Here is a 14,696-nt window from a genome sequence, read left to right on the forward strand (position 1 = left end):
ACGCTGCGTACCTGTTCGTCCGGTTGGGTTTCTTGATGATGAGGCCAGGCTGTCAGAGGATCCGAAGAGACGTGATTAATGGCACGGGGAACCAGCCCAACCCCAGCCCGAATAGAACCGGATTGGAGGCGAACCGGCTCCCAACGCCACGGTATTGCTCACCCCTGATTAGTGTGGCGTCACGACAGTGCAAGCACTGGCAGGGGGAGCCTCTGCGTAGATGGTTCAAAGTCCTCAGAGGTATTCCGGCGTAATGCAGATCCGGAGGCAGGAAGCAGATTGTACCACCAGGGACGAAGGCAAGGAAGCAAGCAGGGCAGGCTGGTAATGAGAAGAGCACGGGGACTGGAGCGGGATGGAGTCAGGAATGACTGAGCTGGGCGGACAAGGAGGGACAGGCAGGGACCAGGACAAGGGAAGCCAGGGAGGACTCAGGAACAGGAAGGAACTAGAAGGAGGGAGCGCAAGGACAGAGAGACAGGGGGTTCCCCAGGCAGAACAAGGGAAGAAGGAAGCAAGCAGGAACACTGGAATTCCACATAAGGCAACAAAGACACGATCCGAACAAACCGCGTTGAGACGCGGTTTGGAAAAGGATCAGGGCTCCTTATATAGGCCCACCAACACCTGGGAGGCTTGCAACGCAAGCCGTTCCGTCTCCCAGGCATTGGATACCCCAGAACGAGGCTTGGGCCGCATACCTCCCAGAATCGAGCATCCTGCGCACTGCGCATGCGCGAAGCGCGGAGAGCGGACGCCCGCGCATGCGCAAAGCAGCGTGCACAGGAGACCCGGAAGCGCCCGAGACCCGGGACACCCCCAAACCCCGAAGCCGGAAGCGAGGATACAACCTCCAAGACGTGGAGCGCCGTAACGGGTAAGGAGACCCCAGCACAGGTGGCGTGACATGTTCGCTTGCAGTTGGTACACTGTGCAAAGGTGGTGCTTCATCCCCAGGAGGGTTGTAACCTCCTTAAGTGGGTCATTCGCAAAGTGTTGCCCATTGTCTGACCTTAGTTCATCACATACTCCCCATCTTGAAAACCTCTTTTGCACCAGGAATTTGGCAGCAGACTTGGCATCATTATGAGCAAGAGTCCCGCTTCAAGCCAATGAGAAAAAGGACAGACAATGGCAAGCATGTACCTGTAGGAGGCACATCAGTCTTTCTTATTGTCAATATGCAAGTACCGGAAGGGCCCTTCTAGTCGCAGTAGTGTTCCTCGTATTGTTTTCAGTGTATGACTTGGCAAAAATCTTTGACACACCACGCAATTCCCTGTAAACTCTGCTACTAGGTCATGGAGTTTGGGGATGAACCAAACCTCATTTAATTCTGCCGCCACATGTTCCTTGAACACATGGGTGGGAAAATGGAGCTGCTCCAATGCCACAGCCAACAATGTTCTAGGCATCACCAGTTTCACCCTTGCTATTCTGCCTCAACACCAGATCAGTTGGGGAATGTGAGCACCCCTTCTGTACCCATAAATCCTTCTCTTCCTGGGGGGTTCCACTCTTTAAGTCAATTATCTGTACAATGGGTATTGCGCAGGAATGCTCTGTATTCTCTGGCATTTTATTCCTTTTGCCCCCTGCAAGCATCATCCTGCAAGCATCATTGGCACCTTTGCCTCTGCACACGGGTACTACCTAGTAGTCCCTTCAGGTAGATAGGCATCTTCTTTTGCTGCTTTGTCATCCAGGTTATTCCCCTGAGAGGTGAAGTCCTTCCCATCTATCAGGGGTCCTTTATGAGCATGTAGTCAATAAGACATCAAAAGTAATCCAAAAAGGAGCGTACACCAGGCAAGAAGTCCTTATGCATGTTGTACTGGGGACCCATCACTCCTCTTGAACCACCTCCGCTCCCACCGGGCCATACCTGAATATTTGGTGGACATGACATAAGCCGAGCCTGAGAAGATGTCGCCCACATGCCCTTCTGTCAGGTTCAGTGCACTGATCATGGCCACTAGTTCCGCTGGCTGCGCTGAGTAGTGTGATGGCAATCTCATTTGGGAAGCAATCTGAATTTCCCCATCCCTATGGTACACTACTGCAGCACCAGTGTATCTTCGCCCTGTGTTTGGGTCTATCCTTGAGGACCTGTCAATGTACACCAGATCTCCTCCCTCTATTTCCTCTTCCTTTACATGGACATTCCATTTGATTCTGTCCATGTATGCTGCACAATCATGTATATAGTCTTCTGGCGTGGCTGGTTCTGCTATGAATGTGGCTGGGTTCACTATACTATACCTAACAAATCTCAATGTCTGGGTTGTCAGTATAATCTCATACCATAAGGCCCTCTGTGTGGTGAGAGTGGATTTGGATTTCTCCAATATGGCAAAAAGAGTGCTCCACGTACACCCCCACTGGGCACCCCATGGTGATTGTTGCTGCCTTTTCTATGGCAAGCGCTGCATCCATGAGCCCCTGCTCACAGGGAAAAGTGTCCCTGCATCACTAGGTCCAAAGAAAATGCTGTAGTAAGCCAGAGGCTTGTGCCCCTGTGGTTTCTTCTGCGTGAGAACTGCCCTCATTACTGAACCATCTGAATGGAAGAGCAGATGGAATGTGTCCTTATAGTTGGGGGTTGCCAACACTGGCACATGGGCCAATGCCTCCTTGAGTTTGGCAAAACTCTTCTTCATTTCTGGAGTCCATTTTATGTGTTTATTCTCTTTCTGTACTTCTTTTAGTGCCTGGAGAAGGGGCTTTTTGAACGTGGAGGAGTCAAACACCCATGCCCTACAATAATTGTACAATCCCAGAAATTGCTGCATCTCTTTTACTTTGCGGGGAGGTCGGGTTCTGTGTATTGCTTCTACTTTTTCTGGTGTTATACTTCGTCCTTCTGTTATAATCTGTTTCAGGTCTACCACCTCTTTGTGGCAATACTGTAACTTGATCTTGTCCACCTTGTATCCTTTGTCAGCCAGCAATGTTAAAAGGTGTATCGAGTCTACCCTGCACTGCTCCTCAGTTTCAGTGCATACAAATCTGCATACTGTATCTCCATGCTCGGCACTTGTAAATTGCTCAGGTCCAGTTAGATCACTCTGTTAAATATACTGGGAGATTCACAGTACCCCTGTGGTAACATTCTGTGTTTGGATCTGACTCCTCTATACGAGAATGCCGTCCGATACTGGAATCTGGGTGTAGTGGGATGGCAAAGAAGGCATTTTTGAAATCAATCACTGTAAAGTACTTTGTCTCCCGGTGGGATGTTGCACAGCAATGTGGCTGTGTTTGGCATGAGTGGGAACTCGGCCTCTACAACATTATTTAGGGGGCAGTGGTCCTGTATGAATCTCCACGGCCCCCTTTGATTTCTTTTATGGGGTAAATAGCCACGTTGCATGGGGACGTTGATGTCTGTTTTATACCCTGTTGCCATAGTGCAAGGAGGGTGGCATATATGCCTTTGTCTGCTTCCCGGGACAGTGGGTTCTGTTTTGCTCTTGGTAGCAATGCTCCCTCTTTCAGTTTTATTCTCACAGTCCGTGCTCCTTTTAATACCCCCACATCATGGGGTCCATTTGTCCACAGCTTTTCTGGGACCTGTTTTAAAGTGTTCCCGTGCGTATCTGGCCTCCTTTTTCACCAGTTGTTAGTTGTGGTACTAGCTTCTCTAATACTCTTATGTGGCAGGGTATTTGTAGCCAGAACACTATTTCCCCCCTCTTCTTCTTCCCCATCTGAGAATAACTGTTCATCTCTCACACCTGTCATTGTCATTGTCAGTGTTGAGTCAATACAGAGGACTGTATGCCACTTTGTCTTCCTCATCAGTTCCGCATAGTATCACCATGTCTTTTCTAGTGATCACTTCTTTGAGCTGTAAAATATTTGTGTGCCTGGGGCTGAAACAAAAAAGTCTGCTAGTTGGAATGTCTTCCATTTATCCCTGGCTAACACCCTAGTAATATCTGGACCCCATATAAAAAAAAGATCTGTTTTGGTGGGCTGCCCTTGTACTGCACTATGGGCACATAAGGCCTGGAGGATGGCGGCCACTTTGGCGGAATATACGCCTGGTGTTGAGCACACCATGCCCTTTTCTGTAAATGAAAAGCTTTGCATTTAGCTTGCTCAGTAAGTCCCTCCCAAAGATGTTTATGGGGTTGTCACTCGAGTATAACAGAGGAGCTACGTGGTGTTGCGTCCTTTATGCATGACTTGGTGGCCCCTATATCTACCAAGAACAAGAACTCTTTCTGCCCTATTTTCACTGCTCCCTTAGGGTCCTCTTCAAGGGTCTTCAGTTACTGCTAGGACTGGACACACACATTTTCTGTGGGCTCTCCTATTGTGATGTCATGTTTGATGGATTGCCTCCCAAAACACTTAGTCCAGTGTAGTGAGGTACCATATTCTGTTCCAACAATGTGGGGTTTTCTGGTGCCTGTAGAGGTGCTTGCAGTATGCTCTGGGCATCGCCTGTACTCCAACCTGACTATGTTTGAGGCTGCCTTTGTGGGGGCTGCTGCAGTTGTCCCTGCTGTGTATTTACTTGTTGGGGCTGTGTCTGCGGATGCTGCAACTGCTGCATGATCAGGCCCTGCTGTTTTGCTAGTTTATATGCTTGCGCTTGTTGCCCGAAGGGACGGGTACAATTGTAATTTCTCTGGTTCCAGTATATGAAACATGGTCCGAGGAACTGGAACCCTGCACCTCCTATATCTTCCATCTTTTCCCCCGTTGTGAATACCCTCTTCCTTGTAGATAATATCCCATGGGGGAGTACATCCCCTTCTTGTGTATAAACCCTGCTGCGACTACACTCCCCCATAACCCCCAACCCGCCCTTGTGGGACATATTGCGGTGGCTTGTATCCCCTGTGCTGGGGCACATTCCCTATAGGGAACCTTCCCTGTTGGGTGGGGGTCACTGCAGCAGTGTCGGGTATAAGCATTACCACTTCCATCAGAAACGTGGCAAGCTTCTTTTGTACCAACTTGTTTTCTGCCTTTGCTGCGTTTTCGGCAGCCTGTCTCTCACTCTCCTGCTTCCTCTTACAATAGTGCACTATGGTAGACTGTATTCCTGGGTATCCCTTTGCCTCTGTCCCTACTTTTGTCTAGGAAGGGCCTGGGCATCTGTTGTGAGTCCTTTGACCAATATATGATAGAATAGAGGTATGTATTTATCCCAATTTAATTTTGAGGAATTTAAATCTTTTTCTGAGGAATTCATTTTTTAATTTTTTTCTTTGGAGGAACTTTCATTTTTTTTCTTTGCATCAAGTCCCAAAGAGAATCATTTTTTTTCAGTGAATTAAATTTAGACATCAACAGTGTTTAGACATTGGTCTAAATGCACCAGCCAATGTGTATACCATTCATGGAATCGGTCTGGACAAACAGCATCCATCAATGCATACATGATTTATGACACTAATAGCCAATTTATTTTTGTTTCATTCCAATTAGTTTTGAAGGAATATCAATCAAACAGTCAAACTTACCAAACTATTTACTTCAGAGTCTTTTTTTTTGGTTCAATAATTTATTATGCAAATTCATTAACAGGTAAAAATACAAACAAATATATGATATAGCAAATTCAACATTTATGCCCTCTTAGAGCATTTAGAGCATTATAACTATAAAGTTTGAAGGAACAAGTTAATAAATGTGATACGATTGCTTTAATGAATAGATATTGAGATGAACAGGGGGAGACAAGACTGAAAACAATAGTGAAGGAGAGGGTATTGGTGATCAAGATTTAGCTTATTCAGACTGATTAAGGAACACGTTCCATTTTTTGTTTAATTTACATAAACAGTCAACCGAGAATGCATGACATTTTTCAATCCGATGAGTGGAGCAGATAGAGTTCCACCAAATATTATAGGATAAATTAGATGTATTCTTCCATTTATAGGTAATATTATGAAAAGCAATACTGACAAATAAATTAAACCATGTCGGAGACTCAACTTGTCATATAACCGGGTTAACAATCAAGACCATCATAAGATTAGAGAGTGGCAAAGGTTCTGTCAAATGAAAGATCTTTTGAAGTCTTGACCAGGTCTTTTTCCAAAAAGCAAAAACAAATTTACAGTTGAAAATTAAATGATGGAAATTGGCGTTAGATGCAGGGCCAGCAATTATTGGATAAGTTATCCGTAACTTTGGCAATTCTCAGGGGAATATGCCACAAAATGAAATTGGATCTATATCTCATTTCCAGCTGGCACAGTTAGCCTTGCTCCACAATTTGATCATAGTACTTAAGAACCTGCTTGAGAGTTTAAGCCTTGGTTGCTCATCCAGCTACCTTATAGAGAACCGTGGCTGGTATGCTCTGTGCCTTTATCCCAACCATATAGAGGACATAAGAACAGATACCCCACTCTAGTCTTTACAATTAATCTCTCTGCATCGAACAAAACGTCCACCTGTTGTCGTGTGATCCTTTCTATGTCTGCAAGGTACTTATTTTCTCCCCTGTCATGCATGTCCCCTCCTCTAGTCTCCCTGCTTTTCTGTTTCCCTTTTTCCCCTTCCCCTCTGTCTGGGGAGACCCACTGCAAATTTGTATACTTTTCTGAAGGCTTTCATGCTGGGTATTCTGTGTACGGTGGAGGTGGGGCGCTAGGCTGCTCAGCCACACCGTCTGTTTTATTGCCCTGTTTCGTGGAATCCTCCTTTTTCTCTTCATAGGGCTTCCACAGCCCTAGAAAATTCAGTCTACTGTCCTGCAGTGTCCTGAACCCATCTAAAATTATATTTTTGTATTTTATCGTGATATTGGGGCAACCTTTCACACATGATCGAGGGGGCTATTATTCTGGCCTCTATCCTCTAGTCCCTGTTGTCCCCTATGCCTACTTCTCTATTTACCCTTCTCCTCTTTTTTTCTTCTTTTCCCGTTCACACCCTCAGTCTCGTTCATCTCTCACATGTATATACTTACCTCTCCTCCTCCTTATGCCCTATGTACAATCTTTGTCCCTCTCCACAGGCCTGCCCACGCACACCCACCATGCACTCTGGCCCTCCCCACAGGCCTGTCCACTTACTTTGTGTTAGTGCACCTCTGGCCCTCGCCAGAGGCCCACCTTTATCTATTTTAGTATAGGCGGACGCCAACCCACACCCTTCCTCTAACCTGGTGTCCACTGCTACTATGCCAAGTACAGTATAATACACCCGGTACTGTAGGCGCCGACCCTTCAACCCAGGTCAGAACCCCAAATGAAAAAGTGAACAAACCCTAATCACCAACAAGCAGTACTCCTATGCGTGCCGACATATACCACTTCGTAGCGCACTTCCTTCAACAACTAAAATAAAAACACACTTTTCCCCTTCCCCCAATGATGCTATTATACGATCGCCTGCACTACGTGCAACTCCTGTCTAACAGGGTCTGCCACTTTCTATGCACTTTTCTGCTATATTGCAGACGTGCCCGCCACACATCCACTCCCTGTGGGGGTCGATTGTACTAAAATCTACTCCTACTACGGCCAATCGTCCTCCCTCCATGAGGATGCATCCTAGACTCCGCAAAAAAAGAACATGTCCTTCCCTTTTGGGAAAAACCTCCTTGGTGGTGCACGTATGCCTCCTGTAGGGTGGCTGGAATACCCTCAGTCAGCCGAGGATCTTGCTGAGGCCTCCAAAATATATCAGGGGTCCTCCACGAGCACATAGCCAATAAGAAATCAAAGTAATCTAAAGAGGAGCGTACAACGGGCAAGAAGTAACGTTGTTTACTACAGCTGGTTAAGCACAAATCAAACGGCACAGTGGAACAGAACTGGTTGATATGAGCTGACAAAACCATCCAATGTTGTTGAATGTTTATATACAATTAGAGGTTATTTGCATGGTGGGAAACAGTAGCGATTAATGTTGCAAAATATTAGACATCATACTGGACTACGTCAATGCCCTATAGCTAAACATATGTTAATCAACAATGATTGGAGCAAGCACTTTTACCTCCCCTGTGATGCCACATTCCTTCCCACTCTGCCCTGAAAATTACTTGTTTCTTTATTTGTGCTATGCAATCGTGTTGACCTCTGGGACTTTATCATTCTGGCATTGGTCAGCACTCATAGAAAAACACAAGACATCTTAAGATTGTGGGAAGGTAGACATTCACACGGCATCCGACCATTGAGGTGCCTCACGGACATCAGCGAGAGCACAATATCCTTGTTACATTTCCGGGACACCCAAACTCACCTTCCGATTGGCTCATTTGTATATCTCCCCCTTCTCCCACATCCTCCTTCCCAGGCCCATTTGCCAAGGGGCCATTTGAAACTGCTGACTACACCGTGGGTGTGTCTCCCAGAACATGTTTTTAAGTTTAATTTTCCCTGGTCCCAGCGAGCACCCAAGAGCCTTGCTCGACGACCTTGTATGTGTCTGCTGGTTCTTGTTCCCAGTGACTGTCTCCTGGGAACAGCCAGCTGGAATTGGTCCTTCCGCACCCCATTACCGTAGAGTGCTCATGCAATTTTTATTTTTGCCCACCATACAGGGCCTGTCAGTGTTAATCCTGTGTTAACCTGTGGCTCTCGTCTCGTAATGGTGACTAGGTAGTTTCCCCTCACAATAGGTTACCTTAGTTATTGTGCTCTCATGCCTCACACTCTCAAAGCCCTCTCGTGTCCCCCCTTGAGCACTCCTTGTCCCTGGACTTCTCAAGCGGTACATGTGCCTTAGACGCCTTTATGATAGCTGTCAATGATATTCTGTCCTGCGTGGGAGTGCCCTGTCACGCTTGCATGGTTCCCGCAGGTGGTAGGTATGCCCCCCCTCCCCCCCGGCATCACTGAATCACCACTTTCACAGCAAACGTAACAATGTAGGATATAGGGAATTTTGGGAAAGTCAAATTTGACAAACCAGTTGCCTGGAGGGCTTGCTGAGCATCCCCTGTGCCAGGCTGACTTGTTGAGCATCCCCTGTCAGGGGGTGTGGGGGCTTAATATCCCACCTTCATCAGACTGAACCCTTGTGACGACTTCATAACTCGGCATAATCTTTTTTGGCTGGTGGACTTGACAAGGACGACTGAAGTCTGAAATTTCACACAGCACAGGCTGGAAAGAAATCAACTGTCGCCTGAATGACAAGCTTCAAAACCCAGAATGTCCAGATTTTGCCATTTGCCACAACATTCTGGTTCCTTAAATATAGGAATTCTAAGTGACTTTGTACGAACCATGCCATAACTATGAATGACTCTGTGAATCATTCATGGCAAGATAGATCTGATTACACACTTTTGGAGAATAGTAACTTCGACTGAGGATCATGGTGCTATATTAGACGATGATTTAGGTTATTCCTCTCACTTGTATTTCTTGAAACTCTGCACCATTCTTTTTAACGTATTTTGTTTTTTTAAGTATATTCCTGTTACACCCTGTAGGTGCTCCTCCATCCTATGTATTTGACACCATTAAATGATAGCAGCGCACAAACTGTCAGTCTCAAAAGTCTGTTATTTTCTGTGTCTGTGATAGTGCTTAGGGTGAAAAGTGTCTCCCATTCACAGGGTTGCATTCATTCAAAATGTTGCTGTCAGCTCTATCACTGGGGCACTTCCATATTCAGATTTTGTGGGCTTCTTCCTGACCTAGACTTAGGTGTTGATTCAGACCTTGAATCCAGCCACCATTCACAAATTGGTCATGTCTGGTTTCGTCAAATGTAGCTCTTGCACTTAAAGGCAACCAGTTGCTGTTTCATTTGACCGCATTCATATCCCTCTCAATTTCTCACAAAATCAATGTCAGCCCATTGAGACAAAACCCTGCATTTAAGCAGGAGTGCAGCAGTCTGTGCCCACTTAAAATCAAATAAAAGCTGAAACCAAACTGTGGGGCCCACACAGCCAGCTCTGTGAGGAGAACAGCACAGGTAATCGGGATGCCTAAAGTGCACCCTAAATGTCAGAAACTTCGGGAGTCTTAAGGGGGCAAAATCATTATTGATCCCCTTAGTGGGTCATTTGAAAATGTATCAAGGGGAAAGGCATGGTAAACCAGGTCCTGGAAAATCAGAAATACTTTCGGCCTTGTGCTAGAGGTGAAGGATGGAACCTTTTGTGTCACAATTCAGCCCTCATGACTCTGTCCCAGCATCATGTCACATGCCGAAGCCTCATCTGTTCAGTGAAGGCAGTCAAGATGTGTCTAGTGGCTCTCTAATGGAACAACTGTCATTGAAAACTCTGTGCTGCAGCATGATGGGTTACTGACAAGAAGAACAGAAAAGCAAAGGCTGTCAAGGGAATTGCAAGTAACGGCGTAAGCGCAACAAGTGCAGACCCAAACTATAACTTTTTATTATTATCTTTACCAATACGTGTAATTTGTGGTTTTCTTGAAATACTGAGTTCATCTACTGTCATGCATGTTTTTGGCCGGTTCTACTTAGCTCTATGTCATTTCTTTTGAGAGAGACTGAGGATACATGACGAAGAGAACTCAGACACAATATGATGCCGATTTCTTTATTTATGAAATGACAGACAAACCTGTTTTTTTAAAATTGATGTATATCCCAGAAGCAGTTTAAGTTGACATTTATTTTTCCCACTACAGAAGAAGAGAATATGTTTACAGAATACATCAGATGGTATCAAACATGTATTCCAGACAGAAAACAGTAAGATTTGCCAATACCTCCTGCACCTTTGCACCTCTCAGCACAAGTTCCAGTTGCAAATGAGAGCCAGGCAGAACAATCAGGATACACAGGAGATCGGTGAGTGCTGGAGTTTCCTCTGGTGTTGGGTTTATTTGTTTTTGTGCTAAAACAATATTAAGCAAGTGGCAGTGATATGTCTGCTAAAGGGGCGATTTTCTTTAGCAATGAGTAACATAGCTTTATGGTCAAGATTTTATGGCAGCATAAGACTGGATGCCACCAATTGTTATTAGAAGTATAAATACACCCTAACAGACATGGAGGACAGGTTTACAATATGGAAACACAGATTTGCCCAGCTGTGACACAAAACATAGCGCCTCATCACAAGTTGGGCGGTATCCTGTGTGAGATCCTCAGCCGCCACGGGGTTTCTCCTGCCGCGCAGTACCTTGCTCTCTCTCTCTCCCATCGGCTTCCGGTGGCTCTGCTCACCTGACGATGTTCCGCCTGCAGCTCGGGATCTGTACAGTCGATTTGCTTTGTCGTGCCAGCTTCCCTCTTGCAGTCTGCCGCCGACTTCAAGCTTTCTTCAGCTCTGCTACCTGTGGCATAAACTGCATCCCTAAAAGGGTATCGAACGATACGCTTGCCACACTGCTGATCCAGAGAGGTCTGCCTGCACACCGCAGTCTGCAACAACGCTTACACAGCCGACTCTTAGTCCGAAAGACTGTCAGCTTTTAAAGTACCTGCTGCTCCTTGTCCCAGTACACAGCTGGTGTTTCTTGGGGAATGTAAGGGAAGACTAGGGAAAGGGATGACAGCCTGTAAAGGCTTGAGGGAATAGAGGGTTCATTATTCAAAAGAAATGGAGGATATCATGTCTCACTTAAGGACGTCCTCTCCCCACTTCCCATGTCTCCTCCACTCAAGTGATCCTCCCTCGCATATCCACCTCCAGGACCCGGGTCCAAGAGTGATGGCCTTTCCCTGGCCACCTGAGAGGAGGATAAAGGGGGGAAAGCAGTGAAAGCAGTGAGGATTCTCTCAGGTTTCTCACACTCGTGCAACACTACTAGGCAGAGCAGGCTATGATTAATTACACCCACTGCACTGACAACAATGGAGAAAAGCAGGAACCGCACCAAAGGTAATGTATTTATTTGATCCTTTTCTCCATTACATAATCTTAAGGAAAAGACTTAATGGAAACATTAATGCAAGTGTTCAATTAATTCAAACCTTACCTCCATCACTTGTTGATTTTATTTTTTGTCAGAGAGGGTATGCCCAGAGGTTGGGTCCCTTGCTCTGTGGGCCATAAGGAGCAAAGCTGCACCTCACTGAGGCCCAACAAGCCTGACCCTTGAAGGCAAGCGTCCCCAAACAGCACGATCCTCCCCGCAATGAGAGACAATGAAGGACTCTCCCAAAATGGGAATAAGGCCAAGACAGAGTGCGGGTGAGCGTAAATGGGAGTTTATCAATCAGAATTGGGCATGCAAAGAACTCTGCAAACTCCGAGAGCGCTCTGTCTGACAATAGCAAAGACAGGCGTATATATTTACAAAAAACGTCATAAGAACCTACATACTATAGGGGGCACAAGTTCAAGGGGATTGGGTGGCGACGACTAACTATAGGTGCTGCTGTGATGTGGTTGGCTTTGGCTGGAAGACGTCACTGGTCAGCCTCGTGGGTTGGGCTTGGCCTGGCAGGGTGGCGGAGTTCATCCGGCTGGTGTTGTCGTGCCATCGCGGCCAATGTCAGAGATGAATGTCCTTTCCTGACTTATTTGCCCTAGGCCATGCACACCGCAGTCATTCACTCGTTTCAGTATTATCTTCTTTAGTAAATCTTCCAATAGGTTATACTACAGGTTAATGCAACACAGGAGGAATGCACCTTGTGAGGGGACTGGAGGCAATACGTCAGGGCATGGTTACCAGTGTCCTGTTGACCGGGGTCATAGGTCGAGGGGCTAAGCTTCGGGGCCTGGGACGGGCGGTACATGTCTTTCTGCCTTGTTAGAAGTTGTTATGGATGTTCCGCTGTGTGTTGTCAAAGTGTTGGGTGTCCTGATTGCACAGGGCCATAAGTCTGAGATGGTCCGGTGGGTTGTAAGGTTTACGAGGGGGCGCGTGCGTTCAGGCAGAGGTTTACTGCTGTGCTGTAAATAATGCAGGTGGCGGGTGGTGGCCTTGGGCGCTACAGAGGGGGTTACAAGTCTTTGAAGCTCCAGGCTAGTTTGGGGGAGGTAAAGCAGCGGGGCGCGGTCTCTGCTCTCATGCCTTTGGCAGCCTTCACAGGGTGGGAGGGGGAATGGCCTTGCAAATATTTCACAAAGGTATCTCCCTCGTGTGTTGCTGAATATAAGTAAAAGACATTGCAAATATTTAAACACTTTCCATAATACTTATTTAAAATCACGTCAAAACATGCTTTTAACCTTTACTGGGTGCGTTTTGATTATAACCAGATCGAGAATCATATTTGTACATTACACTCTAGCAGCTACAGTGTTTCAGTTACATGCATATACATTCGCGGTAAATGAGGTAGTGGTTAGATCAGTGGGGTACACGAAAAACGATCCGCCACCGTTTGTGACGGTGGCGGCATATGAGAGGCTCAGACATTCACACATGATACGTGCACTCTCGCGCATTCTGTAATGAGTTCATAGTATAGTTGCATCCGCTTTCTCGTGTACTCTAGCAGCATTAGCTTTAGTTATGGCGCGAGCCCATGGGGTGTAAGTATCTCAGCAATACGTGTAACAAGTAAATTCTTGGTGTGTTCCTTTGTTATTAGCATCCAACTGCAATGGTGTGTGTTCATGGTTGTATACATCGTGAGGGCATGATCTCTTTTAGTTATACATCTTACAGGCTTATATACTGTAAGGGATTATATTAAAGGAAAGCATCCCTTGCAAGTAGTTTAAACATGGATATACGAGGATTGTCGGGCCTGTGACGCCTAAGCTTGCTGGCCGGATCATGCTGGGAGCGAGGATACGATACACTACGGAAGGTGACTGTTACAATGTTAGTACATTACACTGGCTGATGTCCTTCTGGTTCGTGGGAACGGGCTCGCAGCGGATCTACCAGGGTGCTGCGGCAACAGGGATGTTCTCCAAGGGTGGGGGCCGCGCTGCAGCGCGCTGAGCTCACACCATTTTCTACTGGGCAGAGAATGGTTTTTGGGCCTAACTAAATTTGTGTTGTGATCAATAGATGTGGGCATTCGATATGTGCGGGCAATTAATACGTGCGGGCAATGTCTCCAGTGGGCGTGTTCTCCACCACCTGGGCCCGGGTGGCACGAGGAGACGCCCAAGAGAGCCACAGTCCTCACCTGGGGAGAGAGTGCAGGCGAGGGGGGTCGTTTTGGACCAGTCCTCCCCTACATTTCCCCCCTTTCGTTACTAAAGTAACGAATTCTTTAAATCTTCTATTCTCCTACATTCTGCCTCGTCCATCACTGCCTCATCCCATGCCGGAGTTCCTTTGATGGGCATCCATGCTCTGCACACTGCTCTTAAGCTCTCACCTCTCCGGGCATATTCATCTGGGGTACATGTTAGATATATGCACCCACCATCTGCTTCTAAATCTACCCAAACTTCCTCATACCATTCTAGTATACGAGGCTCTTTGATGGTGGTGTGCCACAACTTATCTACAATATCTTTATCGTGGTATATGGGCACCAGTTGGTACCTGGGTGAATTATCTATTCCTGGTTGTACTTGTGCTTCTTGCATTGTTTTCATTGTACCGTGTGAATTGCCCATTGTCACCATCATCATTGCACCATTTGGTACTGCGTTAGCACAGACTCGAAGACCCACCTGGCACAGGCAAAAAAGTAGAAGGAGGAACACAACAGCTGGTATCAAAAATTTCACAGTTGTTCCAAGCCATGAGGGAACCCAGGAGAAGATGTTGTCAAACCAGGTGCTCGCTTCTGCTCCACCTTCCATTTTCATTTTTTCTCCCAGGTTGTGGACTGCTTCGATTACATGGGACAGGGAGCCATTC

The 14,696-nt window shown here is 46.5% G+C and overlaps 1 protein-coding gene across 6 annotated transcripts in view; it reads left to right on the forward strand.

Moving 5' to 3' along the window:
- Window positions 1-14,696, forward strand: part of PTPN13 (protein tyrosine phosphatase non-receptor type 13) — a 1,388,150-nt gene that overhangs the window by 677,777 nt on the left and 695,677 nt on the right. For all 6 annotated transcript variants that reach the window (XM_069630435.1, XM_069630437.1, XM_069630436.1 and 3 more), the window contains one exon: window positions 10,599-10,761. In XM_069630435.1, coding sequence (XP_069486536.1) covers window positions 10,599-10,761 — 163 coding nt within the window. The remainder of the gene's footprint in view (window positions 1-10,598; window positions 10,762-14,696) is intronic.

This window comes from Ambystoma mexicanum, chromosome 6q (genome assembly GCF_040938575.1).
Source record: "Ambystoma mexicanum isolate Mex_15411 chromosome 6q, UKY_AmexF1_1, whole genome shotgun sequence".
NCBI classification, from domain to species: Eukaryota; Metazoa; Chordata; class Amphibia; order Caudata; family Ambystomatidae; genus Ambystoma; species Ambystoma mexicanum.